The sequence below is a fragment of the Solea solea genome, chromosome 2, assembly GCF_958295425.1.
Source record: "Solea solea chromosome 2, fSolSol10.1, whole genome shotgun sequence".
Classification (NCBI taxonomy): domain Eukaryota; kingdom Metazoa; phylum Chordata; class Actinopteri; order Pleuronectiformes; family Soleidae; genus Solea; species Solea solea.
In genome coordinates, this window is record NC_081135.1 from 39126989 (window position 1) to 39153860 (window position 26872).

General features: G+C 44.1%; 2 protein-coding genes across 14 annotated transcripts in view; both read left to right on the forward strand.

The window, feature by feature from the left end:
* The first annotated feature begins 736 nt into the window (after positions 1-736).
* Positions 737-17215, forward strand: ddx3xa (DEAD-box helicase 3 X-linked a). Of its 12 annotated transcripts, none has more exons than XM_058623450.1 (23): positions 737-1102; positions 2364-2415; positions 3100-3147; positions 3610-3666; positions 4541-4633; positions 4738-4809; positions 6465-6551; positions 7226-7399; positions 7672-7816; positions 7938-8027; positions 8121-8220; positions 8787-8922; positions 9001-9098; positions 9192-9290; positions 9460-9620; positions 9727-9871; positions 9976-10120; positions 11160-11210; positions 12667-12848; positions 13025-13142; positions 13234-13387; positions 13475-13596; positions 14108-17215. In XM_058623450.1, exons 1-23 carry the CDS (start codon positions 1058-1060, stop codon positions 14200-14202), a joined length of 2469 nt encoding a protein of 822 aa, XP_058479433.1. In that variant the 5' UTR covers positions 737-1057; the 3' UTR covers positions 14203-17215. The 12 variants fall into 12 exon arrangements, with proteins under 12 accessions (XP_058479433.1, XP_058479434.1, XP_058479435.1 ...); XM_058623452.1 differs by having other exon boundaries at positions 738-1102; positions 7226-7333; XM_058623451.1 differs by lacking the exon at positions 11160-11210.
* Positions 17216-18493: 1278 nt separating this feature from the next.
* The window catches only part of dnajc10 (DnaJ (Hsp40) homolog, subfamily C, member 10), a 9783-nt gene continuing 1404 nt past the window's right edge, over positions 18494-26872 (forward strand). Inside the window, exons 1-22 of one of the 2 annotated variants that reach the window (XM_058623170.1) lie at positions 18494-18603; positions 20220-20467; positions 20725-20887; positions 21021-21071; positions 21136-21218; positions 21327-21458; positions 21715-21808; positions 22355-22432; positions 22584-22627; positions 22722-22787; positions 22892-22957; positions 23257-23346; positions 23474-23581; positions 24131-24245; positions 24781-24908; positions 25401-25517; positions 25623-25724; positions 25975-26035; positions 26138-26232; positions 26340-26473; positions 26566-26619; positions 26711-26858. In XM_058623170.1, the coding sequence (XP_058479153.1) occupies positions 20243-20467; positions 20725-20887; positions 21021-21071; positions 21136-21218; positions 21327-21458; positions 21715-21808; positions 22355-22432; positions 22584-22627; positions 22722-22787; positions 22892-22957; positions 23257-23346; positions 23474-23581; positions 24131-24245; positions 24781-24908; positions 25401-25517; positions 25623-25724; positions 25975-26035; positions 26138-26232; positions 26340-26473; positions 26566-26619; positions 26711-26858 (2154 nt within the window). In that variant the 5' untranslated portion in view covers positions 18494-18603; positions 20220-20242. Of the gene's footprint in view, positions 18604-19908; positions 20003-20219; positions 20468-20724; positions 20888-21020; positions 21072-21135; positions 21219-21326; positions 21459-21714; positions 21809-22354; positions 22433-22583; positions 22628-22721; positions 22788-22891; positions 22958-23256; positions 23347-23473; positions 23582-24130; positions 24246-24780; positions 24909-25400; positions 25518-25622; positions 25725-25974; positions 26036-26137; positions 26233-26339; positions 26474-26565; positions 26620-26710; positions 26859-26872 lie in introns of those variants that run through there. The other variant, XM_058623169.1, reaches the window with a different exon arrangement.

The window sequence follows — 26872 nt, forward strand, 5'->3', positions numbered from 1 at the left end:
ATCCTGGTCTGACACCAGCTGACCTTTCTCCCACTGACCACTTACCTCTGCTTCACCTGATCCTCACAGGAACATATGGTCAGAGAGGGGGAGGGGTCAGGAGGAAAGGCTTTGGCTTATGTTTGACCCTCCTGACTTCAGATTCTAATGTCATTTATTACATGTCTTTTCTAAGTTATAAAATGTCTTTTCCAGCTTGTTAGGTGTCTGTTTGACAATCGAGGTCTATGTCTAACCTTTAGTGTCATGATTTCTTGTCATTTTTCACATTTTCACAGTTATTTTGCATCTTTTGTTGTCACCCTAACCCTCTTTTTGGATCTCTCTGTTTTTTCATTTCTTCAATAAAAATAATATTAATAATTGTTCAATGTCTCGAGGTAAATTTGAACTGGTGTAAATCTAGTATTAGTGTTGTATTGAACACATTTTGGTCCTGGTTTCACTGACAAGCTCAACACAAAGAAACATGAACTTAAATAATTTTGCTTAGGGCACATTTAAAATACTTCAAAATAATTTTCAAAACATCTTATAAATCTGACAAAAGTGTTGCAATGACCATATTGAGGTCCTGACTTGATAAAAAGTGAAAATAAGATCCTTAATCAGCAGTTTTTCTAGTGTCTCTTCTTTTTTCCCCCACCAATCCGAGACGAGCAGAACTCTCGCGATACTCGCGGCTCGGCACGTTGGTTTGAGATCACAGGAGCGGATATCTCGCGCTACGTCGTCTGTCGCTGCTTCATTCCAGCACGGTCGCGTCTGCCGGGAAGGAGTTTCTGTTCTGCGGCTCCACTGTCGTCATTTCAGCCCAAACTTGAAAGGAAATTCTATTTATATAACAAAGCGTACTTTTATTTATTTAAAGTAAAAAGAAACAACGCAGCCGTCTTAGTAACCTTACGCGTAACCGCTGCTTGTACAGATTTAATTACAAATATTAAATACATTTAAGAAAAAGGAAGGCTAAGTTAACGTTAGCAGCATTAGCCCGTGAAGCTAACAAAGAAAATCGTTTTCTCTTCAGAAATAATCGTCACTTCTCTCTTTAGTTATGAGTCATGTGGTCATTGATAATCAACACGGTCTAGATCAGCAGGTGAGTAACATTAAGCCTTTTATCTGTCTTAACATGTGTGCTTATTTTCCGCTGCGTTCGTGAGCTTTTACGACCGGTGTGTTAGCTCCGTTAGCTCCCTGAAGCTAACGCTGCGTCTGCTAAAATGGAGGCGGCCTGAGAAGATGGTGATGATGGCGGAGTTCGTCACTCACGTTTGAGCCGGAAAAACTCACACGACTCGATTCTTCTCCGCTGCGTTCTCACATTTATGTGTTTTTACTAACATTAACTGCTCGAGTTTGTACCGAAGGAAGGAGGTTGTTTCTTTAAATGTTGCGTAATTGTGGTAAAAGCGAGTGGAAATTTACCGGGCTTTAGCCGGAGCTAACATTTCCGACCCGGCCGGTGTTTGAGTGCGTTAGCCTCGGCTCGTTTTCGGGCCTTCTCGACCTGAAACGTGGCGCAGGAGGAAAAAAAATGTTGGCAGTCGTTGTTTAATTAACGACGGACGAAGCGAACGTTATCTAACGTATTTTAATATTCAAACACCGACTTTATCACGATACACGTCGTATTTATTTAAACTTTTATAAAGTATTTTTTGTCTTTTTTACTCGTCGCGTCTCATTTTGCTTGTTGGACTATCAGATTATAAATCTGTTTTAAAAGTGAGTGTGCTGAGTTTGTTCAGTGAGATAAAGCAGTTAAATGCACCAACGTTTATCTGACATGTTCAAACACACCGACGTCTCCCTGAGATGAGTCTTAATGTAACACACACACACACACTGATAGATAACCGTTTTATTCATAATGAGGGAGGGTTGTGGACTTTGTCCCCCATTACTAACTTAACATGGTTCATAAAGGAGTTCTTAAAGGCCAGTGTAAACATTATGGTCGTATTCACACCTAATAGTCCGCGTGATTCGGTTCTATGGGGGGTTGCAACATTCAGACTAAACGAACTAAACCTTTTACATTGCATGTCATTTTAGGACATGCCTAAACATGACATGACATTTAGGACATGCTTATGTCCTAAATGTCTACTTCATGAAAAGGCTGAAGCAGGTTATAAAATAGTTGGATGTCATTCAAGTAGCCGGATTAGACAAGTATTGGCTATAATGTACAAATCTGCGTTGAAATGACTCGTGTCAGAATTCTCCAACACTACCAACTTAATGATGTACATAAGTTTATCCGATCCACTCTAATGCCCGGGATTGTTTTTCTGTCAAACATGTATATAGTTTTAGTTTTAATTGAAGCTAATTTGTACCTTGTTCTTTTTCAGCTTGCTGCCCTAGACTTGAACTCTGCTGACGGACAAGGCGGAGGAACTGGCAGTAAGTAATCCATTTTTATGAATGTTCTTTGTCAAGTGTTTTCTCCTTTCAGGGAATCTCTATACATTTTATTAGGTCTTAATGAATTTGTCATATTTTAGTTTAATCCTTGAGGGAATAAGGCAAAATTCAGGATACAAAATGCCCCAAAACACCTCGATGAGTTGTTTGGTCTGTAAACATGTAAGTAATGGTGTGAAAAGTCTCATGTGTTTCCCAATTCTCATGAAGGCACCCTCTAATTGTTTTCTTTTTTTTACCTTTGACGGCAAAGATTGAGTTTACGGTCAGGGACGAGCCAAGAAACATGAACATACTAACATTAAATATGCTTTATTTTATAAAAACCCTCTAAACCAGTTGTATATCCAAACAGTTAATGATTGATAATTGATCTTTGCAACCAACTATTCTGATAATTGATTAGCTGTAATTGCTATTCTACTGCTTCAACATTGAATCCAGGACTAAATTAATTATTTTGATGAGTCGGTTGATTTTTATGTTTTTAAAATAAGTGTTAATTGTTTCAGGGCTTTTACAAACGATCATTTTCCTAAACTACATAATTAATGGACAGATAAATAATACGTTGCAGTCTTGGTGTATGTTTTAATTACGCCGGACAAGTAGTCATTGTTTGAATTGTGTGTGTGTGACATGTTTTTCTTCCTCTTCACTCAGGGCGTTATATTCCACCTCACCTGAGGAACAAAGATGCTCCCAAAAATGGTGAGTTCAGTGAGTCACCACAGGTGTTTTACTTGTCGCGTGTGGTTATTATGGATGCTTAAAGTCCATCAGAGCATGGTAAGAGCAAGCACCATCATGAACGTGGTGAGGCGGTAACCAGACGAGATTAGTGTGTGTGTGACATTAGTGAGAACCTGAGAAAGTGGTTCTGTAAACTGAAGAAAAACCTGGACAAATTTCAAATCACTTAATACTTCCTGGTGCGAGTCTCACACATAAATCAACGAGTGCAAGCTGTTAAGTGCTCTGATTGAGTGGAAGTGTTTTTAGCAGCATTAAAGTGAATTTAACTTCATTTTCTTCACTTGTTCAGCCTCTTAAAGGCTTCATATTTGACTTCTTTGAAAAACAAAACTTCATGGTGTGACTTGTGTCATTGCACACTTGACATTTTTTTCCTTTTCTTTCTCTCGTTTTTGCTGTTTTCTTGTTCCACAACAGGAAATGCTTATTCCGCTGGTAGACAGTGCGGTTATTCAGTGGCACCAGTAAATCTCTGTAAGTCCCTTCTGTCTGCTTTCGCTGAGGGCAAACCTGCATTTCCAAATGCATGACAGTCGCCAATTTTACACAGCAGCAAAAAGCCAGTGTTGGGGGGGTAGCAGCGGGTTTCCACACACTCCACTGTAAAAAGTGAATGATCTCCCCATGGTTAATTCATGCGCTTCTCTCTGCTAAAATGCTTGCAAAAATATGATGTAAATAACAGTTTTTCCCTAGTTTTGAATCTTTTGCAGTAGAGCTGGGCAATATATGATATCTGTGATGACTTTTCCTGCTTTTAAAGCCTGTTGTTGCACCGATAATCATATTTATTATATTAAATACACCTGTAAAATACACTGAATATTGATAAATGATGCATGATATCAACAAACTTATTATTCGAGCTACAGCTATTTTCATAATCAGTTTTTGCCAAACCATCAAAATGATGTTCTCAAATGTCTTTGTGTTCACAAACCAAAATGATTCCGTTTTAGTGATTTCTTTGTTATACAGAACAAAGAAAGCAGATTAGTTATGTAGAACAATTATATTTTTAATATTAACTTATAACTTATAAGTTAATTACACTTAATGTTAAGCCTAATTTGTTGTTTCTACAAGAAAAAGCAGGTTTATCTGAAATTAAACGTCAAAAGTGCGTATTTTAAGATCATGTAATACAGGTCATAAACATTAGTTTTTATTTTATTTACAGTGCATTGTCATTTAAACTTTGCGTCCAGAGGAACGGCCTGTGTGCAGCTTTATAATTGAATTTATATCGTGATTTCCCGGCCCCACCGGCACCATATTAAAATGACCTTCCCCCTCCACAGTATACATACAGTTATATATTGAAGCTTATCTTTCATGTTCCCCCCAGTTTCTCCTAAGCAGTGTCCACAGCCATGGCAAGCAGAGTGTCAGCAAAGACAGAGAAATAACTTTATTCCAGGATGGGATGACTGTAAGATTGGTAACTATTTTAGCACAAAGTCAAGCCCAACACTCAATACCTGCACGAGCCAGTAAACTATGGGGCGAGTCTTTTTATAGCCTGCTTCCCTTACTTTTGCTCAGGTTACCCAAGACTGGCCTCTCAAGAGCTTGCCTTTTACCATGCCTACAGTGGGGGCTGGCGAAACAGATGTGGTATACCTCCACTTTTACCTGCATGCCACGCTCAAACAAACCTGGCAGTGGCGCAGCATTACATAGCTGAACACTTGGGGGGGTGATGGTGGTGTGTGGTCAGCACACCCCCTCCCCCCCAGCTTGTCATGGTCACTTGACAAATGCAGCAGAAGTCTGGGCCTAACGTGTTTGTCCACGCTTTGCAGATAACCACGTGACTAACGATGCATGGCAGCGGTGCCAGTGTGAGTGACGGTCGTACTAATGTGAAACCGGAGCAGGGCTTTTATTTTTCTACCTTCAGTGACACTCATTCATCCACACTGTGAACGTCTTACTGTCACAATTTAGATTTGAATGAAGACGTCAAATTAACTAAACTATTTACATAAATGTATTTTATTTTAAACTCACTAACTCCACATTCTACTAGGGCTGCAGCAGTTACTTGATTGGTCTGTTTTCATCAATGAATTGGTTTGAGTTTTTTTTTTTTAGAAATAATTAAAACAAATTTCTGTGATTTTTCAGCTACTTTAATGTTATATTTTCTGGTTTCTTTGCTACATAACAAATCATTAACACTGAATAATCTTTGGTTTTGTGGACATTCGAGAAACATCATATATCGGTTTGATGAGCACCAGTCAACATGTTCTGACATTACACACTCGACTCGAATGGAAAAAATGATCGCCTATGAAAATCATCGTTGGTTGCAGCTCTAGTATCTACAAACACCAGTCTGAAGCTTGTTGTTTTAACGCTTATGAACGGACAAAGAATAAAGAAACAGCCCTCAATGAGCCCCTGGACTGACTGGAAAAGTACTGCGCCCCCTGATGGCGCCTGAAAGCAGAATTTTCAACTAACGTGAAATAGTGACATTTAATGTCATCGCAGTTTATTTTCTAGACTGAGGCTTTTTTCATGAAGTGTGATTTAGATTATGCTGCTCACAACCGTCTGTTTGCAAACAGCTCTTTTCACATTTTAAAAAGAATCGGTTTTAGCTCATGCTCCGGGTCTTTATATTTAAGAATTATAACCCATTACATCATTTTATTTCTCAGGAACTGATGAGTGAGTTATTGATGAAGGTGTGTCACGTTTGTTGGTACCTGTCGGCTCTGGTGTTTGACGTGTGTGAGGTTGATCTGCGCTGCTGTCAGGACGCCGGGCTCTGACCCTGCTGCACGGTGTGTGTGCGCTGCCATGTCTGCACAGTGAATCACTTGTGCTGTGAAACTTGTCTGAGTGATTAAATTCTACCTCAAACTCCCTCAGGCAACTTTTTTTAAAGGCATATGATACAAGTTTGCCAAATCTGTTTCGTTAAACAATCGTCTTTGATCTCGCGAAAATCCACATCTCAGCACCTTCTGAAGATTCTTTAGAAGGCACTGAAGACCAATCCCTGATATTGTGAATTTATTTACTCAGATTATTATCAGTTTCTGGGCTGTGGACCAGTTTGTGCCTGTGTGAAGCATTACAAGGCTTTTCCTCGTGCTTGACTGAAGGGGGCGCTGTGATGTGGCTGACCGGTGTCGCTGAAGAGTCTAATCTCTGCCCCTTTGGCTGATCCACTTCCTGAAGTGTGACTAATCTGAGCCTAGATCTGTGCTGTAGCCTGTCAGTGGCAGCGCTGACTGTCCGTGTCCCCACTCCAGCCTCATCCACAGTGTGTGCTGATGGCAGTGTGGCCACCGATGGGACCGATGACACGACCAGTGTCCACAGCTGGGCAGACCGTTGTGGTAAATGTCCCACTAAGCAGAGACACTGGGCTCAGCAGAGAAGTCTAAAGGATTATATTTGTTTCACCTTTAAAAACCTTTTCATTGTGTCCATTCTCTAGCAACAAAACCAGAAAACCACCAATAAGTTTCTTTCTAAAGGGGAAACTTAAGGAGTAGGCATTTATGTGCAATCAGTGTGACCAAGCTTTGAGCGCCCCCTGTAGGCTTTGAAACATGGCTGTCGGTGAGGCCACCAGTAAAAAATAAAAACGTTTAGCCATTTATTAAAGAACTCACCAAATAAAATAAGTGCGTTTGTCATTTGTGAGAAAGTCAGTGATTTTAACATCACAGCAGTGATGGAGGTGGCAGTGGATCAACAACTCCTCAGTTCAAATGTCTTATTTTGTCACTTTGGCTTTGAAAATCCTTGACCACACGAGGCAGCAGAGGACCAGCAATTCCTCTGTCCCCACTTCAGTTTTCTGTTGGAAAAGTCTAACCGTGAGATAAAGACGTGAACATGTGACGTAGATATTGTAGAATCTGGATTTTGGTGCAGGGGGCGCTCACAGCACAGCCACATGTGTCTCATACCACTCTTAAAAATACCCGACCTCTTCCTTTAGTTTAGGTGAGGTGTCAAAACTTCTCTACACTTCTTCTCATACCTATTTTTTCTCTCTACAAAGACGCTCCAGGATGGGATGGCGGACGCAGCAATGGATTTGTGAACGGTTACCACGACAACCGCACAAACGGGGGCTTCGGAGGGCGAGGACCCCCACGCAACGATAGAGGTGGGCGTGGCGCCTACCGTGGTAACAGGGGTGGAGGCTCGTTTAATCAGCCATTACAGAACGCAGGTGGGGAAACCCTATCATGCCTTAAAGTCTGTTTGGTGACAGTGTAGGTTAAGTTAACTCCGCCCTCCCCCACCCTTGTTTTATTCAGTTTACTCAGCAGTTACCTCATAAGATCTGGAGTGAGTTTAGCACTTAATTGGGCTTAATTTAGGATGAAGTGGTTTTCAGACACCATTTTTACCTTGAAGGGAAAACGCCACAGTTGGCCTGTGGTAAGACTGCAACGTCCTCTGACGCTGTTAAAACAAACTGACACGTCTCTGGCTTGACAGGATTCGGCACCTATGAAAACAAAGACAGCAACTGGGGAGGAGGAGGAGGGCAGCCACGGGACGCCACCTACAGCAGCTTTGGAGGCCGGACTGATCGTTCTAAGTCCGCCTTCTTCAACGACCGTGGGTCTGGCTCAAGAGGAAGGTGAGTGAGACTTGTTTGGAGTCTAACATTCCTTTTGCAGATCAAATGCAGGATCTCCGGCAGAAATGTCAATCAGCTGTAGTTGTATTCCAACTAATTCTCGTTGTTTGTGCGTGTGCAGATACGGCGGTGGAGGAAACAGCCGCTGGGCGGAGGACGCCAGAGAAGACGATTGGTCCAAACCCACCGCTCCCAACGAGCGCCTGGAGGGGTGAGACAAGATTCTGCTCACAACAACAACATGGCTGCTGTTTTTGTTCCGTGTTTGACCAGAACCTTTGTTTGGCTTTTTTTTCTTTTCTAGTGAACTTTTCGCCGGAAGCAACACTGGGATCAACTTTGAGAAGTATGATGATATTCCCGTGGAGGCCACTGGGAACCAATGCCCACCCCACATCGACAGTGTAAGTTTAGTCCAACAGCTGTCACAATAAAACTGTTAAAGACGGTTTTATTGTAACAACATTATTGTAACAACTGTATTCAGTTAATGGGGCTGTTTGAAGAGTCCGGACTCTGTCGAACTCATCCCCACCATTTATACTACTTTCATTTTTAGTGTTTAATGCTATTATATTATAGTGTTGTCTTTTAAAAGCTGTATGTGATTAATGTATATTTAAAAAAAAAGTTAATTACAAAACACTTTGAAGTAGTTACCAGCAGAGGGCGTGACCACGGCTTGACCTCCATCCACGTCATGTTTGATCATCAGAAGAAAACACGTTATATTTCGGCTTGTGCTCTGACTTAACTGTGACTTTATAGACGTCGGAGAAGACTGCAGAGTCAAAGGCATCATTAAAAAATAATAATGTTCATGGATAAAACCTAAACAGGACTATGTGTACGGCTTATTCATGTGCTGTTGACGGTGTAGTTCAAAGCATTTGGAGCCGAAAACTGGTTAGTTGAAAATGCTGCCGTCTAATGGACGCGCTCTCCTGTTCTTTACGCTTTGATCCTGAAGTTCCATGACGTGGAAATGGGGGAGATCATCATGGGGAACATCGATCTGAGTCGCTACACTCGTCCCACTCCAGTCCAGAAGTACGCTATCCCCATCATCAAGGCCAAGAGGGACCTGATGGCCTGTGCCCAGACTGGTTCGTATTTAGACTTTTTAGGTTTTATCTGAACATTTTTTAGTCAGAAATGTTAAGTGTGACTGACGTGTGCTCCAGGCTCTGGTAAGACGGCTGCCTTCTTGCTGCCCGTGCTGAGTCAGATCTACACTGAGGGTCCAGGAGACGCTCTGCAGGCTGCCAAAGGTGGTGGACAGGTACTGATGGAGTCCGTTTGTCCCAACATCTAATGGATTGCATTCCAGTTGAATATTCAGTGGAATAACACAATTCCTCTCTTTCGCTCTCAGGACAATGGAAGGTACGGCCGTCGTAAGCAGTACCCGATCTCCCTGGTGCTGGCTCCCACCAGAGAGCTGGCCCTGCAGATCTATGACGAGGCGAGGAAGGTGAGAGACATGAGCCCAACACACACACACTGAGATCACCCCATGTTTTCATTAATTTTCAACATTTAACACATTTCTGTGAATGTGTTTGTGTGGTGTCCTGAGCCCTAAACGTTTGTGTATGTTATTGAAGCTTAATTCTTTCCCTTTTTCTTCCCACGTTTTGTAGTTTGCCTATCGCTCACACGTGCGTCCCTGCGTGGTGTACGGCGGCGCTGACATTGGTCAGCAGATCAGGGAACTGGAGAGAGGCTGCCATCTGCTGGTAGCCACACCCGGCCGTCTGGTGGATATGATGGAGAGGGGAAAGATCGGCCTGGAATATTGCAAGTCAGTGTAACACCGGACATTATAATTAAATAAGTACATGCATATATAAACAGAACCTTCACAATTGAAGATTCAGAAGTATTAATCAACTGACATGTCTTTGCAGCTACCTGGTCCTGGACGAGGCCGACCGCATGTTGGACATGGGTTTTGAGCCTCAGATCAGACGCATCGTGGAGCAGGACACGATGCCACCCAAAGGCATTCGTCACACCATGATGTTCAGTGCCACCTTCCCCAAGGAGATCCAGGTACGTGAGCCTGTCACAGACACACGGCTGCCACAGGGTTTGTGATAAATGACATCGACCCGTCTGACTCACCGTGCTTCTCTTCTCTGTCTCTGTCTGTCTAGATCCTGGCTCGTGATTTCCTGGAGGACTACATTTTCCTGGCTGTGGGTCGCGTCGGTTCTACCTCAGAAAACATCACCCAGAAGGTGGTGTGGGTGGAGGAGCCGGACAAGAGGTCCTTCCTCCTGGACCTGCTCAACGCCACAGGTGAGGATACAAACACAATTATTTTTTTCTTTCTTTCATAAATGTCTCACTGGGTCAATGTCAGTCTGTCTTAGGGTTGCAAAGTTCCAAAAACAAATTTCAAAACTTTCTGTGGGAATTTACATGAATAACATGGAAATGTGTCAAAACTGAAATATAGTTGTTAAATAATATTGTACCATAATCTTGAATGAATGCTTACTGCAGGGCTGCTGAGGCCACGCCTCCTACATGCACTGTCACATGACGTCACAGATGATATTTGAGCCCAAGGACTAAATAAAGTCAAGTCTGTTATATTATGAGGTAGATATTTGATCTAAACCAGATTAATCTCTGGAAATCACCACATTACACAATATGATATTTAAGTCACAATACTGTAAAAATACTCTATTTGCTAAATCAAGTATTGTCATAAATTCACAACAGTGTGAGTGAGTACTTGGCACCATCTGGTGGACTGAAATGTCAACTAATTTGCTATGCTAAAAATGTTGAATTGTAAATATCAGTTAAAATATTATGGTATAAAAAAATATTAGTCTGTACAAAAGTGATATATCTCCACACAACATGGTCGTATTTCACTGTAGTGACCCCCCCCCCCCACCACATCTCGCTAGCACCATTTAATTACAGAGGCTAGCTTATCGTGGCGCTAGCTCCCTGAACTATGATGCTGCCTCTTCTGCCTCCTGCTGGACAGTTTGCTTATGACTTTACATAATGTTTTTATTTGTAAGACACTTTACTATGATTAAGGACTTGCTAATTATTTATAATTAAATAAACAATTCTAGTGAATTCCCATGGACAGTTTCTGCAAATTTACTGCGACTTTGCTGCCCTTGTCTGTCTCTGTATGAAACTGAGCTAAAATGTCCGTAGCCACATGTGCTAACAAATGTAGTCCAGTGTGTGTGTTTTAGGTCCCAGGTCCCAGCAGTGAGCGGGAAGGGACATAAAAAACTGTTATGAAAGTTGTACACTGAGTTGATCAGCCTGACGTTTACTGGCTGGTTTGGTTTTATCTCAGTTACTCCCAATGAGGTTCAGGACATTGTGCCAGAGACCCCAGAGAAGCCGGGTGAGTTTAAACAATCTGCCCTAACTTCACTCTGAGCCACATCCCAGAGAACACCGCACAACATCCCAGAGAAACATCCCAGAGAACACCGCCCAACATCACAGATCATCGCACACGTCCCAGAGATCATAGCACACATCCCACCGCCCATTCTGTCCCTCTGCTCCCCTCCCTCCCCCACCATCCTCCCCTGCCTGACATGCTGCCTCAGTTTCTTATTTATGTTTGACTTTTTATTTGCGCTGAGAGCAGGAGATCATCTGTGTGTTTGTCTTCAGTGTTGGTTTTTGACAGTGTGACGTTAATGCTTTGATTCCTGAATGATTCTTATTTGTTTATGGTCTCTATATATTTTAAATACATAAGTCATGCTGCAGTGATCAACAGTCTAGTTTGTTTTCAGCCTCTTAAATGTGAGTTCTTTGTTTGCTCCATATAACAAAAGTAATCAGGAATCAATAAAACATTTGAGAACATAGTTCCAAGGTCTTCAGCTGCAACTAATGCTTATAATCTGTTCCTTTAGATTCTGTCCTCAGGGCAGCTCTGATTACTGGATCATAAAGTCATTTTGAGTTGATTCCACAGTGGTGGTGATGAGACCCTGGTTATTTAGTTTGTATGATTAGTGTTTTTAAATGTTTGAACATGATGATTTAACAGCTCAAAGACTTTTAAGTTTGATTGATGCTCAAATGTTTCCGGCGACATACGTGTCACTTTCTCTTTTGTCACCTGTTACTTTGTCGTCATATTTTGTTGTTCTGTGTGACTGGAGTGTGGTTACCATGGAGACGAGGGGACGCTTTTGTCAAGCATAATTGGGGGAAACGTGGGTTTGTTTTACTTGTGTTTTGAGACTTTTATCGTTTGCTTGGCTGCTTGTTTGGGGCTAATGCTGGAGCTTCAGGCTGAAATTAATCTGTGAAAACAAACTCCAGCTCCTCACTGAATGTAATGGATTTAAAGTGGGATGCAGCGTTTAACCTTAAAAACGGCTCATAATAAAACAGCCATAATTATATTAAACTAATGGCTTTTGTTACCGCGGTAACCACTGCATCACGGGATTCTTACAGTTAAACGTGTTTAACAGACATTTTAGTGAACTAGCCTATTGACCAGAACCTTTCAAAATAAAAGGTTTTAGAACATGAGGGATCTTTGGATGGAGTTTGTGTTTTAAAGATATAGATTTAAGTTCAGTCAGTTGATGAGAGAGATTTGGAAAAGTGTTTTTCTACATGACTGAGCATTTCTGCAGCCCCTGTCTCCATCTTTGTTTTTTCTTTTTCCTTCTCATTGCTGTGACAGTTTTTAACGTCTCATCTTTTTGGTTTTAGACGATCCATCCACAGCCTTTCCTCCTCAGTTATGGATCATACACATACACATATTCTCTTGAGTTCACGCGTCTTCCTGCGACCTCATACCCTTCACTTCTGCGATCCCACAGGTAAAGACTCGCTGACGCTGGTGTTCGTGGAAACCAAGAAAGGTGCCGACGCCCTGGAGGATTTCCTGTACCGCGAAGGCTACTCCTGCACCAGCATCCACGGGGACAGATCCCAGAGAGACCGAGAGGAGGCGCTGCATCAGTTCCGCTCCGGACAGAGCCCCATCTTAGTGGCCACAGCCGTGAGTTTGTGTTCCTCCATAAATACACTTTACAGAATCCTTTAGAACCTTTTTCATCATTGATGTCGTTTTGTCCAAAACCCAGAGAAACCAGAACACGTGCACATTGAGGAGGTTAAATCTGACTGTCTCTCTGGTTGTGAAGTCACCTCTCTAACCTCCTCCTCCTCTCACAGGTGGCTGCTCGAGGTCTGGACATCTCCAACGTGAAGCACGTCATAAACTTTGATTTGCCCAGTGACATTGAGGAGTACGTTCACCGTATCGGCCGTACGGGACGTGTGGGCAACCTCGGTACGAGATCTCCTCGGTTCTTAATGTTCAGTCCTAACATCTGAGCGTCTCGATGCTAACCTCGCGCTCTCTCTCGTTGTGTCCTGTGAAGGTCTGGCCACGTCGTTCTTTAACGACAAAAACAGCAACATAACCAAAGATTTGCTGGACATCCTCGGGGAGGCCAAGCAGGAAGTTCCCTCCTGGCTGGAGAGTCTCGCCTACGACCACCAGCACAAGAGCAGCGGCCGCGGACGCTCCAAGAGGTCGGTCACACTGTCGCTGCAGCGTCACGACGCTTTGATAAATGTTGGAGATGAACACACGTTAACTTTAATCTACACTTGCTTCAGGTTCTCTGGTGGTTTCGGAGCTCGGGATTACCGTCAGACGCCCGGCGGCGCTGCAAACTTCGGTGGAAGCCGCGGAGGTCGTGGAACGGGAGGTCACGGAGGAAACCGCGGCTTCGGTGGAGGTGAGCGAGAAATCTTTGTTTTACAATCAAATTGAAACTAAAGCCGTTTCAAATACGGTGGTGTCCTTTTTAAAAACATGATTTTCATTCTTCAGTCATTTGTTGCTCAGATTATATCAACCAACAAAGTTTCAGGAAAATGACTAATTGGCTTTGTTTGAAGTCGTTTAAATACTCGATAATGTTACTTTACATCAACAACAATCACTGATTTAACTAACATTTTCACTTCATTATGTTTGACCATGTTTTTCAAACTTTGTGCAGATTTATTGAAAAACCTCTTATTCTTTAATTGGTTAAATCAATTCCATTGTTCACCTGTTACAACCTATTTCTATTATTCCCATGGAAAGTTTCCAATTTTGAATATTTCCAAAAATTCCTGTTTCTAAACATTCAGTGAATTGTTTTGTCGTCATACTGGCACCTGTTGGTGTGGTGTGTGACGGTGTTTATGGATGAGGCTTGAGTCTGACCTCTGACCCTGACCTTTGACCCCTGTCCTCAGGCGGCGGCGGCGGCTTCGGTGGAAACTTCTACGGCAACGACGGATATGGAGGAAACTACAGTCACTCTGGTAGTGTGGATTGGTGGGGCAACTAGTCAGCCTCAGGAGTCGGTTGCCATGCCAACCCAGCCCAATGGAAACCACATGTTAACTCAAAGCCAGACCATAATAACCCTCCCTGTGTAGCTTCACTGACACACAGTACATTACCAACCCTGGTTCTCTCTGCCATCGGCGTCTCTGGGCGTGAAAGTCAAACGTCAGCGGCTCGTGTGAGCGAGCGGCGCCGAGTATTTTTGTTCTTTTTGTGGGCGGGGAAACGGACGGAAGAAGAGAAACAAAGACACAAAGACACGTGAGGATCATCTGTGTGTTAATGTACTGTTGCCTTTTGAATTTAAACAGGAAATCTGTGTTTTCATTTCACCACACCAAACACGGCCAAGAGCTCCAAATTAGTTTTTACTCTTGTTTGGTGAAACAAAACAAATATAAATATGTGTATATGTAAAAGAGAGGTTTAAAAAAACAAAGTTAAACTCAAACCTTGGCAAACACTGGGGGCGCTGTTGTTCCCGGGGATCTTGATTCCATTTGAAGCTCAAATTAATGGCAAGAACATCACGTAGCCTTTTTTTATGGTTAAAAAACAGCTACTGGAGCCGTTGACGCTGTCGCCACAGACTCGGCCGCTCTGTGACGCCAACACAAACACACAAACGCACAAAACACACAAACGCGTTTTAATCCTTCGGACAAAAAGTTACATTTCTTTTTCGTTTTTCTTTTCTTTGCTCACTCTATCCTGGACAGGCTCCTTTTTCTGGACATGAAAACCCAACAGCTGTCATTCCTGTCGCAATCTTAACAAACACAGAAGTCGTTAAAGCAGATTATCGCAGATTCATCTAATTTATGCTGGAACTTGTTACTCCACGTTTTTTTTTTTTTTTTTCTTCAATTGACTCGTCAGTGTTATGGCAGCTAGTACGTTACAGAATGCTAGCTACGTTAGTGGGCGGAGTTTTTCCTTTTTTTTTTTTACTTGAGACATTTTCGGTGCAGGTGTGTGCCCAAAAAATTTAGATTTTTTATTTAGTTTTATTTGTTTCTCTACAAATATGTTCTCAAAACAAGGAAAACAAATGCCTGCCATCTTGAAAGGTGAAGTTCAAAATGGCCGCATAAAGGACCACAGCATCGGGAGGGCAGTCGCGTGGCGTGTTAGTGTTTACTGAATCGATCGGGAGCCACGAGGCACCACATGGTATTCTACGCTCGCTAGTGTTTTGTTTTTTGGTCAAGGTAGGAAGGAAGGACACGTGAGGGACGAGTGAGGACGAGTGAGGACACGTGAGGACGAGTGAGTCGCAGGCTTAAACTTAATTAACAAAGACGTTTTTTCTCTTTTCAAGCTGCGTTGGAGGCATCGGTTCATCTGTAAGAGGCGGGCGGAGCAGCTCGGTCCCGCCCACCACTGTGGTTCGGGAGGGGGCGGGGTTTATGGCGTTAACCGTTGGGGTGGGGGGTGGGGTTTTCAGTGCACCTCAGTCGTCCGCAGCTTTGGTTTCCGTGGCTGCGTCGTGTACCTGGAGGTGGAGTTTCCACTTCCTGTCTGAGAGGATGTCTTCATCTGTCGGACGTGTTTAAATAAATCAGCGCAGACGTCTCCTCTGAGAGGAGCAGCTGTGATGAGGAGGAGGAGGCAGCGTTTGACCTCTCCCGTCTTCTCATCGCGTGTGTTGTGCCTTGAAACCTTTTTCTCTTTTTGTTTATCTTTTTAGTTTTAAAAGTTGTAGAACTAAAAGCGGATGCACTGACGGTTTGTTGAGAGCTTGAGATCGATGGTGCTACTTGATTCCGGTGTGTTGGCCTCTCGTGCGTCGTCGCGCCCATCGACTTTTACAGAAGTTCTTTTATTGCACATCTGGAGTTTTATATAGATGTCTTTTTGACTACGTGTCCTTAAGCTTCCAAATATCGTGTGTGAGGAGATCGTGATTTAAAATAAAAGAGAAAACAAACGCAGCTTGTTTACAAAGGGGGAAGGGTTCTCAACGTGGGTTCTCAACGTTTAAACCAGGATTTATTTGGGACCAGGGGGATTTAGCAGTCAGGGGGAATTTAGCCATTTGCACAGATTTCTAGATTCTACTTTTGCTGCTAGTGTTGTGTAATTTATTAAGCATTTTTGACAAATATTTATTTTTGTAAGCCTCAAAGTGATTCTTTGAAAGTTTCAGAAACTTGACCAAAAGACAGTACAAAAACACTGGCACTTGAATGTTGAATGTCGCCTGTATGCGTGAAAATTTCTATATTTCGGGGTAGTGTGAGCTTTTTAATGTTAAAAAAATAATAATACATTGGACTCGGTAAAATAATATCCACAGCTGTTTTTTAGGCAAGGGGGGCGGGGCGTCGTCAGGGGCCCTCGTCGTCTCGATCAGACTAAAAAAAAACTAATTGATCAACAAAAATTTGAAATGGAATTAAAACAAAACATGCCAAGGTTTGGAATAAAGCTGTCAAAATAAAAGGTAAAACGTTTCCTAAGAATATTGGTCTTCAACTGTGTGCATTATTGATTTCTTTTCCTCTAATTTGACCCGATAATTGTTTTTCTCCAGTGAATGTCTGGCACATGGCAATCCTTAAAGAAAACATGTGGTTTATTCTCATTGTTGTATTTACATATATGACGTCTCTGGAGTTTGTGGGCGTGGAACCGGTTCTGCTCGTCGACGGGACCCGCCGGCGTTCCGCGTCCGCTCCGACTCTGGAGCTCTTTAGATGTTAGACTTTGCTTTTCTGTATTAGCTTCTAGGCTCCTGCACTGCATGGGAAAGAAAACTCAGCTGTGCACAAAATTGTATGATTTTACCAAAATAAAATTGTTTGAATGCAAAATGGTGTGTGGAAAAATCCAAGCATGTTTCCTGAAGACTTGTTTACTGTAGTTTGTGCAGAAAAACCCTGTAGCAGCCTGCTGCCCCCTGGTGGTGAAACTGGGAGGACGAGCAGCAAAGTTGTGTTTGGTGAACGAACGTACGAACAAACGGGCTTCACTTGTTTTTGACAAATATAAAGATTTCATTTGTCAAATCATCTGCGTCTGTGCCGTTTTCTTCATCCACTCAAACTTCCTGCTTTTATAAACTGATTCATCCATTTGTTTTAAAATTGTCAAAAAAAGGTCAGAATTTGGTTAAAAAAAATTGTTTGAATTTGATTAAGGTCAAATTAAAAAAGTCAGGGTTTGGTAAAATATTAGTCAGGGTTTAACAAAAATGACTATTAGAATACTTTTTGTTTATAAAAGACTGTCAAAATTTAGTTTAAAAAATGGTCCGAATGTATTACTGAAACAAATTAATTAAATTATACATAACATTCAGAGAAACAAAAATTACAATTTGGTCAGAATTTTGTTCAGAATGTGTTTCATATCCATAAAAGTAGCTGCATTTCTTTCCACAGTGGTGGCCATGTTGGGGGCAGAGTGGGGAGGTGGAGTCTGAATTCTGATTTCATGTGTAAATAAAAGGATCAACAAACAATTCATGTAGTCACGTGACTACACTTAAAAAAAAAAAAAAAAAAAAAATGTTTATCCTGAAACTTTTTCCAAATATTAAGTCAGAAGAAAAACGTTTAAATACAAACATGAATCTATAAACACATAAATTATACAAATACAATTTCATCTGTGCTGTATGTCGTACATATGGTATAGTTGACAAATAAAACTACTTGACTTGACATATACACATACTCCACTTACATTTTTGCAAAGAAAACAATTTAAGAATTTTTTTTAATCAGATTTTTGAATTCACATACTGGGCCGGGTATTAATATTGGCGGGCCACGTTTGGTCCACGGGCTGCCAGTTGCTCACCACTGAGCCACCAGCGACACTAAACGCACCAGACTTTTACGTCATTAGAATACGATTTATGAGCTCCAGAGTTCGTTAAGTTAGCGTAGACACGGAATCGCCCCGATGTTGTCAAAATAAAAGCAGTAAACTAAGAGCAGCAGATTCGTGATTTTTATTGGGTTCAGTGCGGTGTTGCTTTGATTCACAATGTCAAGCTTTGAAAACTTCTTGATCTCTGTTTTTGTGACGGTAAAATAATCCAAAAAGTTCAATCGGATGAAAACAAAAAAAATGTGTTTATAAAGTTGGTCAAATAAAAAAAACAAAAACCATTTGATGACATTCCCTGGGTTGTGCTGAAATAAATGATGAAACACAGTCTTATCAACTCCGTATTGCGTTTAAATTTAGCCTAAATGTATGAGTTTCCTTGTGAATCACGATTTTCCGCGCGGCTTTTATTGGGAAACGCAGGAACCGGAAACGCTAATAGTGGCCTTGTAGCATCTAACTTGATCCCGGTGTGAACCGGACCCTGATGCGGATCCCGGACTCCGCAGGACTTACACGGGATTTGTTGAGTAAACGGAGCCGCTGCTGCTTTTCGTCTCAGGTGAGTTTTTTAAAGACTTCTTTTCGCATTAAATGAACATTTGCTCAAACCGGAAGCTCAGAAGCGAACGGCTAATTAGCCCACAAGTGCTGCTCAGCTAGCTGCTACTGAGGCTAAGTTTAGCTCACATTAGCTGCTGTGTTTGAACAAGAAAACATTTCGTCCTTTTTTAAACTCTTTGGAATCAAATAAGCAGCGTTTTTAAACATGACTCTACAACGCTATCACTGTGTGTTGTTATTAACATGTTATTAACATGTTATTAACATGTTATTCTACGGTTAATGTACATGTAAATGAGCTGAACTCAGTGTTTTTATCTCTAAATCTTCTCCCTGTTTCTGCTTAAATGTCGTTTTTAACATCATGACTTTGTTAAATGTGCATTTTATGAACCAAACAACGCGATACTTGTTCAGTGTCATGAATAAAACACTTTCACCTTCTTATTAGTCTGTATGTTGTGGACTTGTTGCTCCATAAAATGTCACAATATGTTCAAAAGGATTAGGTTTTATAGGATTTATTTAGAAAACATATAAATATACATATTTAAGAAGCTGAGAAACAAGAAATGTTCTTTTAAGTATTTAAAAAAAACCACAGATGACGATTCATTTAAGGCTGCAACTAACAATTATTAACATAATCGATTGAATCAAGTACTTTTATAAAATATTGATCAGTGTTTGTTCACAAACTCTTTGTTTCTATGGAGCAAAGAAAGCAGGAAATATTCACACAAACTCATCCATTAACAAAACACTCATCCATTCATTGAATAATCAGCTGACTGTTTATGTTGTTTACGGTGTTTATGTTGTTTGTGATAAACACGCTGGTTTCTCTCCAGTTAAAGGCCAAATACTGACCTTTGACCTTTGACTAAATGACAAACCAGTGCTGAGGTGTTTGAATCAAAAGTGTGAAAATCTAAAGCAACAATGAAACAATACAGCGGATTAAACCTTAATCTGCTCACAGGAAATGAACAGGAGTGGATCTGCTGTGAAGTTAGCTTTTCACTCATAACTCTTTCATGTTTGAATAACGATAAAACACACTTTACAGTCGCAAATAACAGCAGCTCCGAGTGAAGGAGGAGCTGAAATAAGTCGTAAAAGTCGTAAAAGTCTTATTGTCGAGCAGCTGTGACGGCCTCAGGGCGATGAAGTGAAGTTACGCTCCCGTAATCTGAGCCAATCCAGGCGAGCCACGACCAACCAGGCGGTCCGTGGTGGTCCAGACAGTCCGTGGTGGTCCAGGCTGTCCGTGGTGGTCCAGGCTGTCCGTGGTGGTCCAGACGGTCCGTGGCGGTCCAGGCTCTGTCTATGTTGTTTCATGGCAGTCTGAATGAAAACCAACATGGTGACAGGAGTTGTGTCAGTGTTGATTAAAGGTGCAGTCTGTGAAAACAGTTACTGGTGAAGTTACACGGAGCAGCTGAATGTTGAGCCTTCAGTTAGCATCAAAAGTCAGTAAACGTGTTTGGTTTAAAAAGAAGGTGGTCCAAGCTGTGGAGCCGGTCATTCTGGAGTAATAGAAAGAATTGATACAATCAGGTTTGTTTGATGACGAGTTCTCCTCTGATGTAACGCTGTGACCTCGTTCTTCAGGTCGTTGTGGTCACAGACTGGTGATGGGTCACAGGTTTGACCTCGGGGCTCGGCGACCCCGTGCCATCCAGGCCACGCCCCCGCTGCTGCTGCTGCTGCTGCTGCTGCTCCTCCCCCTGCTGGTGACGGTGCTGGCGGAGGGCGGAGACTATTATGAGCTGTTAGGAGCCAACAGAGAGGCCACGACCAGAGAGATACGACAGGCCTTTAAGAAGCTGGCGCTGACCATGCACCCTGACAAGAACCCTGTGAGTTACTATGACAACGGTCAACAGCGCCCCCTGCTGCTGCTGCTGCTGCTGCTGCTGCTGCTGTGGCTGAATTTAGCCGTTTAACATAAGACTCGCATCATAAAATCTACGTCAGTCCAAGTCTACGATGTTCACGTCTTTATCTCACTGTGCGGCAGACTCACTCTCCCACACCAAAGTCCCCAGAGACTTACACTGATGCAGATTCTATTCACCGAGTCTTGTGTCTCGTGGCTAAAATGGTTGTGTTTCAGGGCGACGCCTCGGCCCACGACAGGTTCCTCAAGGTGAACCGAGCGTACGAGGTTCTGAAGGACCAAGACCTGCGCAAGAAATACGACAAATACGGAGAGAAGGGATTAGACGAGCAGCAGGGAGGACGCTACGAGAGCTGGAACTTCTACCGCTACGACTTTGGTGAGTCTCTGCCGTCTCACTCACACACACACACACACACACACACACACCTGACTCATGTAACCATGGTGATGATGCAAAAACAACTCTGTTTAAAGTACACGCTCTGTAAGGTAAATGTGTCTCTGTTCAGGTATCTATGACGACGACCTGGAGATCATCACTCTGGACAGCGGTGACTTCGGTAAGAGGAAGTTTAGTTAGTGTGAGTGACAGACAGGTGTGTGACAGACAGGTGTGTGTTTCAGAGGCGGCAGTGAACTCTGGAGAAATCTGGTTCATCAACTTCTACTCACCACGGTGTTCACACTGTCACCAGCTCGCTCCCACGGTAACGACAGGAGACTCCAGCCTGACGCTGCTGCTGCTGCTGCTGCTGCTGCTGCTGCTGCTGCTGTTTACTGCTCCTTATTCATGTGTGTGTGTGTGTGTGTGTCAGTGGAGGGACTTTGCTAAGGAGATGGACGGCGTGATCCGGATCGGAGCGGTCAACTGTGGAGACAACAACCACCTGTGCAGGAGGAGGGGCATCAACAGTTACCCCAGTCTCTATCTGTTCAAAGCTGCACAGGTGGGTTCACACTACGCTGCACTTTTCAAAATAAAAGTCTCACTTTATGTAAGGTCAGGGGTCACACCCTGGACCAGATCTCAAGATAAGATAAGATAGTCCTTTATTTGTTTATTTGATGTCAACCCTGGTAAACACAACACACGTCAGCATGAACAGGCTCGTCACACGGGGGCGGGGCTCCTCCTCCTTCTTCTTCTTCTGCTAGCTGTTAGCTTAGCGTCCCAGTCAAGACCTGTTGATTGCGTTTCCATAGAAACCAGAGAAGTTCCACGGTGATCGCTCTAAAGACGAGCTCGTGCGATTCACCATGAAGTTCATCACCACCGCCGTCACCCGTCTGTGGCAGGGTGAGCTGTCTCACTGATTCACTGCTCACTGTCTCACTGTCTCACTGATTCACTGCACCCTGTCTCACTGATTCACTGCACCCTGTCTCACTGATTCACTGCACCCTGTCTCACTGATTCACTGCTCACTGTCTCACTGATTCACTGCACCCTGTCTCACTGATTCACTGCACCCTGTCTCACTGATTCACTGCACACTGTCTCACTGATTCACTGCACCCTGTCTCACTGATTCACTGCACCCTGTCTCACTGATTCACTGCTCACTGTCTCACTGCACCCTGTCTCACTGATTCACTGCTCACTGTCTCACTGCACCATGTCTCACTGATTCACTGCCTCACTGCACCCTGTCTCACTGATTCACTGCTCACTGTCTCATTGATTCACTGCACCATGTCTCACTGATTCACTGCACCATGTCTCACTGATTCACTGCTCACTGTCTCACTGATTCACTGCACACTGATTCACTGCACCATGTCTCACTGATTCATTGCACCATGTCTCACTGTCTCACTGTCTCACTGTGTGTCTGTGTCCCAGGTAACGTGTTTGCTGAGGTGGAGACCGCGTTCTCGTCAGGGATCGGCTGGATCATCACCTTCTGCTCTGACACCGGAGGTAACGCACTTCCTGTTTCTTTTTGACATCAAAATAAGAGCCTTTGCTGGTCCAAGCTAAAGCTCAACCCTGTAGTTTTCAAAATAAAAGTCCCACACAATGCTTACGTGCTGTCTGTCTGTCTGTCTGTCTGTCTGTCTGTCTGTCTCAGACTGTCTGGAGCCCAGAACGAGACAGAAGTTGGCAGGAATGTTGGTAAGAGAGCAGAGGTCACATGATCACGTCTAACTTCCTGTTACGTTACAGGTGTGAACGTGTGAGTTCATGTTGTCACCTGGTTGTGTTACAGGATGGTCTGGTGAAGGTTGGATGGATGGACTGCGTCACAGAGGAGCAGCTCTGTCACAGTTTCCAGGTCAGACCTGCTGCTACTATACAGTACTACTATAGTACTACTGCAGTTGTACTATAGTTGTACATTATAGAGTTATCATATTTGTTTGATGTGTTCTCTCTCAGGTGAACGGTGGAGCCACAGCTTTGTTTCCCCCTGAAAGTTCTCTGGATCTTCAGGGCAGCGTTCTGGTAACAAGTGTTCACTGTCTGTGTGTGATGATAACACAGTACTCGGTGTACTAATACTGCCTGTGTTACTGCACACAGTACTGAGTGTACTAATACTGCATGTGTTACTGCAGTACTGACTGTGTGATGATAACACAGTACTCAGTGTACTAATACTGCATGTGTTACTGCAGTACTGACTGTGTGATGATAACACAGTACTCGGTGTACTAATACTGCATGTGTTACTGCACACAGTACTGAGTGTACTAATACTGCATGTGTTACTGCAGTACTGACTGTGTGTGTGTGTGTTGCAGTGGCTGAAAACTCTGGACAGTAAAGAGATTTACACTCAGGTCATAGAACATCTGCCTGATCTGGAGCTGCTGACCACTCACAGTTTCCAGGTACACACAACACTACACACACACTACACACACAACACTACACATACAACACTACACATACAACACTACACAGTGTAACAACACAGTGAGTGGAGTCATGTGACCATGTGTCTTCACATGTGTGCAGAGTAAACTGTCTCATCATCGCTGGTTGGTCAGTTTTACATTTGGACACAGAAGCAGCTCCAACGACTACAAGAAGCTGCAGGCGCGTCTCAGAGACGACCACATACAGGTAACTGTCTGTCTCTGTGTGTCTGTCTCTCTGTCTGTCTGTGTGTTTTAGGTTGGCAGAGTGGACTGTCTCACAGACTCTCAGCTGTGTCACTGTCTGTCTGTCTGACTGTCTGTCTGTGTGTCCTCAGGTTGGCAGAGTGGACTGTCTCACAGACTCTCAGCTGTGTCACTGTCTGTCTGTCTGTCTGACTGACTGTCTGTCTGTGTGTCCTCAGGTTGGCAGAGTGGACTGTCTCACAGACTCTCAGCTGTGTCACTGTCTGTCTGTCTGTCTGACTGACTGTCTGTCTGTGTGTCCTCAGGTTGGCAGAGTGGACTGTCTCACAGACTCTCAGCTGTGTCTCTGTCTGTCTGTCTGACTGTCTGTCTGTGTGTCCTCAGGTTGGCAGAGTGGACTGTCTCACAGACTCTCAGCTGTGTCTCTGTCTGTCTGTCTGTCTGACTGTCTGTCTGTGTGTCCTCAGGTTGGCAGAGTGGACTGTCTCACAGACTCTCAGCTGTGTCTCTGTCTGTCTGTCTGTCTGACTGTCTGTCTGTGTGTCCTCAGGTTGGCAGAGTGGACTGTCTCACAGACTCTCAGCTGTGTCAGTCTCTTTACATCCAAAAACCTTGTGTGGCTGTTTTTAAAGGACTGGGAATCCACGACTTTGAGATCCACCACGGTCAGTACAACTCACCCTGTCACCTCCTCTTTCACCTCCTCCTCACTGACCCTGTCACCTCCTCCTCCTCACTGACCCTGTACACCTCCTCCTCACTGACCCTGTCACCTCCTCCTCCTCACTGACCCTGTCACCTCCTCCTCACTGACCCTGTCACCTCCTCCTCACTGACCCTGTCACCTCCTCCTCCTCACTGACCCTGTCACCTCCTCCTCCTCTCTCACCCTGTCACCTCCTCCTCCTCACTGACCCTGTCACCTCCTCCTCCTCACTGACCCTGTCACCTCCTCCTCCTCACTGACCCTGTCACCTCCTCCTCACTGACCCTGTCACCTCCTCCTCACTGACCCTGTCACCTCCTCCTCCTCCTCACTGACCCTGTCACCTCCTCTTTCACCTCCTCCTCACTGACCCTGTCACCTCCTCCTCCTCACTGACCCTGTCACCTCCTCCTCCTCACTGACCCTGTCACCTCCTCCTCCTCACTGACCCTGTCACCTCCTCCTCCTCCTCACTGACCCTGTCACCTCCTCAGGTAAAGACGTGTTGTATAACATCGTGGCTTTTGCGAAGGACAGTGTTGGCGCTCATGTGACCACGCTGAGACCTGATAACTTCCCCTCTGACAGGAAGGAGCCGTGGCTCGTCGACTTCTTCGCTCCGGTGAGTCAACGATGCACACGCACACACACACACACACACACACACACACACACACACACACACGCGCACACACACGTGTCAGGTGAGTTCCAGGAAAAGAAAACATTACATTTACATTACATTTACATTACATTACAGTTACAATTACCTTTTGTCCAAAGCGACTTAAGTACAGTCAGCCAGGGGTGGAGTTGAACTTGCGACCATGAAGTCTTTGGCACACAGGGTCCCGGTCTGAACCACTGAGCCACTCCACCCCCCGACAGTAAAGTGCCACGTCATGGTTGATGAACATGACTCAGTCTGACTCCATGTTTACCTTCAGGGCCGGAGATGAAGCTCCGCCCACAACACAAACACTGACAAACAGAACAAAGTGACGCTTGATTTAAAGGAACACTTTAATGTGTTCTTCCGTCTCACCTGACTACACTGTGTGTGTGTGTGTGTGTGTGTGTGTGTGTGTGTGTGTGTGTGTGTGTGTGTTGTCAGTGGTGTCCTCCCTGCAGAGCTTTACTGCCTGAACTGAGAAAAGCTTCCATCCAGCTGGCTGGACAGATGAAGTTTGGGACTCTGGACTGCACCATTCACCACAACCTCTGCTCCATGGTGAGACCACGTCCACTGTGTCATGTGGACTGTACCATTGATGATGAGTGGTAGACCAGACTGACTCTCTCTGTGTGTGTCTGTGTGTGTCTGTGTGTGTGTCAGTATAAAATCCAGGCGTATCCAACCACCGTCATCTTTAACGGCTCCTCTGTCCACGAGTATGAGGGACAGCACTCGGCTGACGGCATCCTGGAGTTCATACAGGTATGACATCACAGGACACAGGTGTGACATCACACAGGTGTGACATCACACAGGTGTGACATCACAGGTGTGACATCACAGGTGTGACATCACAGGTGTGACATCACACAGGTGTGACATCACACAGGTGTGACATCACAGGTGTGACATCACAGGTGTGACATCACAGGTGTGACATCACAGGACACAGGTTGTGTGTGTGTGTGTGCATGTGCTCACTGTGGTTGTGTGTGTGTGTGTGTGTCCTCAGGATCTGGTCAGTCCCTCTGTGGTCATCCTGGATCCGTCCAGCTTCAAAGACAGAGTCAGAGGTACATGATGATGATGGTTACATTTAAATCATCTCTGCTGCTCGTCTTCATGTCACTGATCGTCGTGTGTGTGTGTGTGTGTGTGTGTGAATGTCTCCGCAGGACGTGCTGAGGGACAGGTCTGGGCTGTGGACTTCTACGCCCCCTGGTGTGGACCATGTCAGGCTCTGATGCCTGAGTGGAGACGCATGGCCAGGGTACAGCGTGTTAAAGGCATAGTTGTGTGTGTGTGTGTCAACAGCAGGGGGCGCTCACAGCCCTCCCTCCCTCCCTCTCTCTCTGTGTGTGTGTGTGTGTGTGTCAGATGCTGTCGGGTCAGATCCTGGTGGGTTCTGTGGACTGTCAGAGGTTCCAGTCGTTCTGTCAGAGTCAGGGTGTGAGGGCGTATCCTGAGGTCAGGCTGTATCCTAGCAACACACCACGGACTGACCACTACATGTATGTACATGAACACACGTGTCAGAGACTGTCACATGATCAGCTGCTGATTATTGATCTTTGTGTGTGTGTGTGTGTGTGTGTGTGTGTAGGAGTTACAATGGTTGGCACAGAGACGCTCACTCACTGAGGACATGGGCTCTGAGGTGAGACAATCTGTCTCACCCTCTCTCTCTCTGAGTGTGTGTGTGTGTATCTGTGCTAACCTCTGTACGTGTGTGTGTGTGTGTGTGTCAGTTCTTTACCCTCTGCAGTGGAGGACCTGACTCCAGACTCGTTCAGGTCTCAGGTTCTGTCAGGTCAGGATCACTGGGTCGTGGACTTCTACGCCCCCTGGTGTGGACCGTGTCAACACTTTGCTCCAGAGTTTGAGGTCCTGTCTCAGGTCAGTGAGCAGGT

Excerpts from the sequence above, each read along its gene's own strand:
- ddx3xa (XM_058623450.1), top strand. The coding sequence starts at position 1,058 with ATGAGTCATGTGGTCATTGATAATCAACACGGTCTAGATCAGCAG. Across the intron at positions 7,400-7,671 it reads TCAGCCATTACAGAACGCAG|GATTCGGCACCTATGAAAAC; the intron begins GTGGGGAAACCC and ends CTGGCTTGACAG. Across the intron at positions 10,121-11,159 it reads GGACCTGCTCAACGCCACAG|TTACTCCCAATGAGGTTCAG; the intron begins GTGAGGATACAA and ends GTTTTATCTCAG.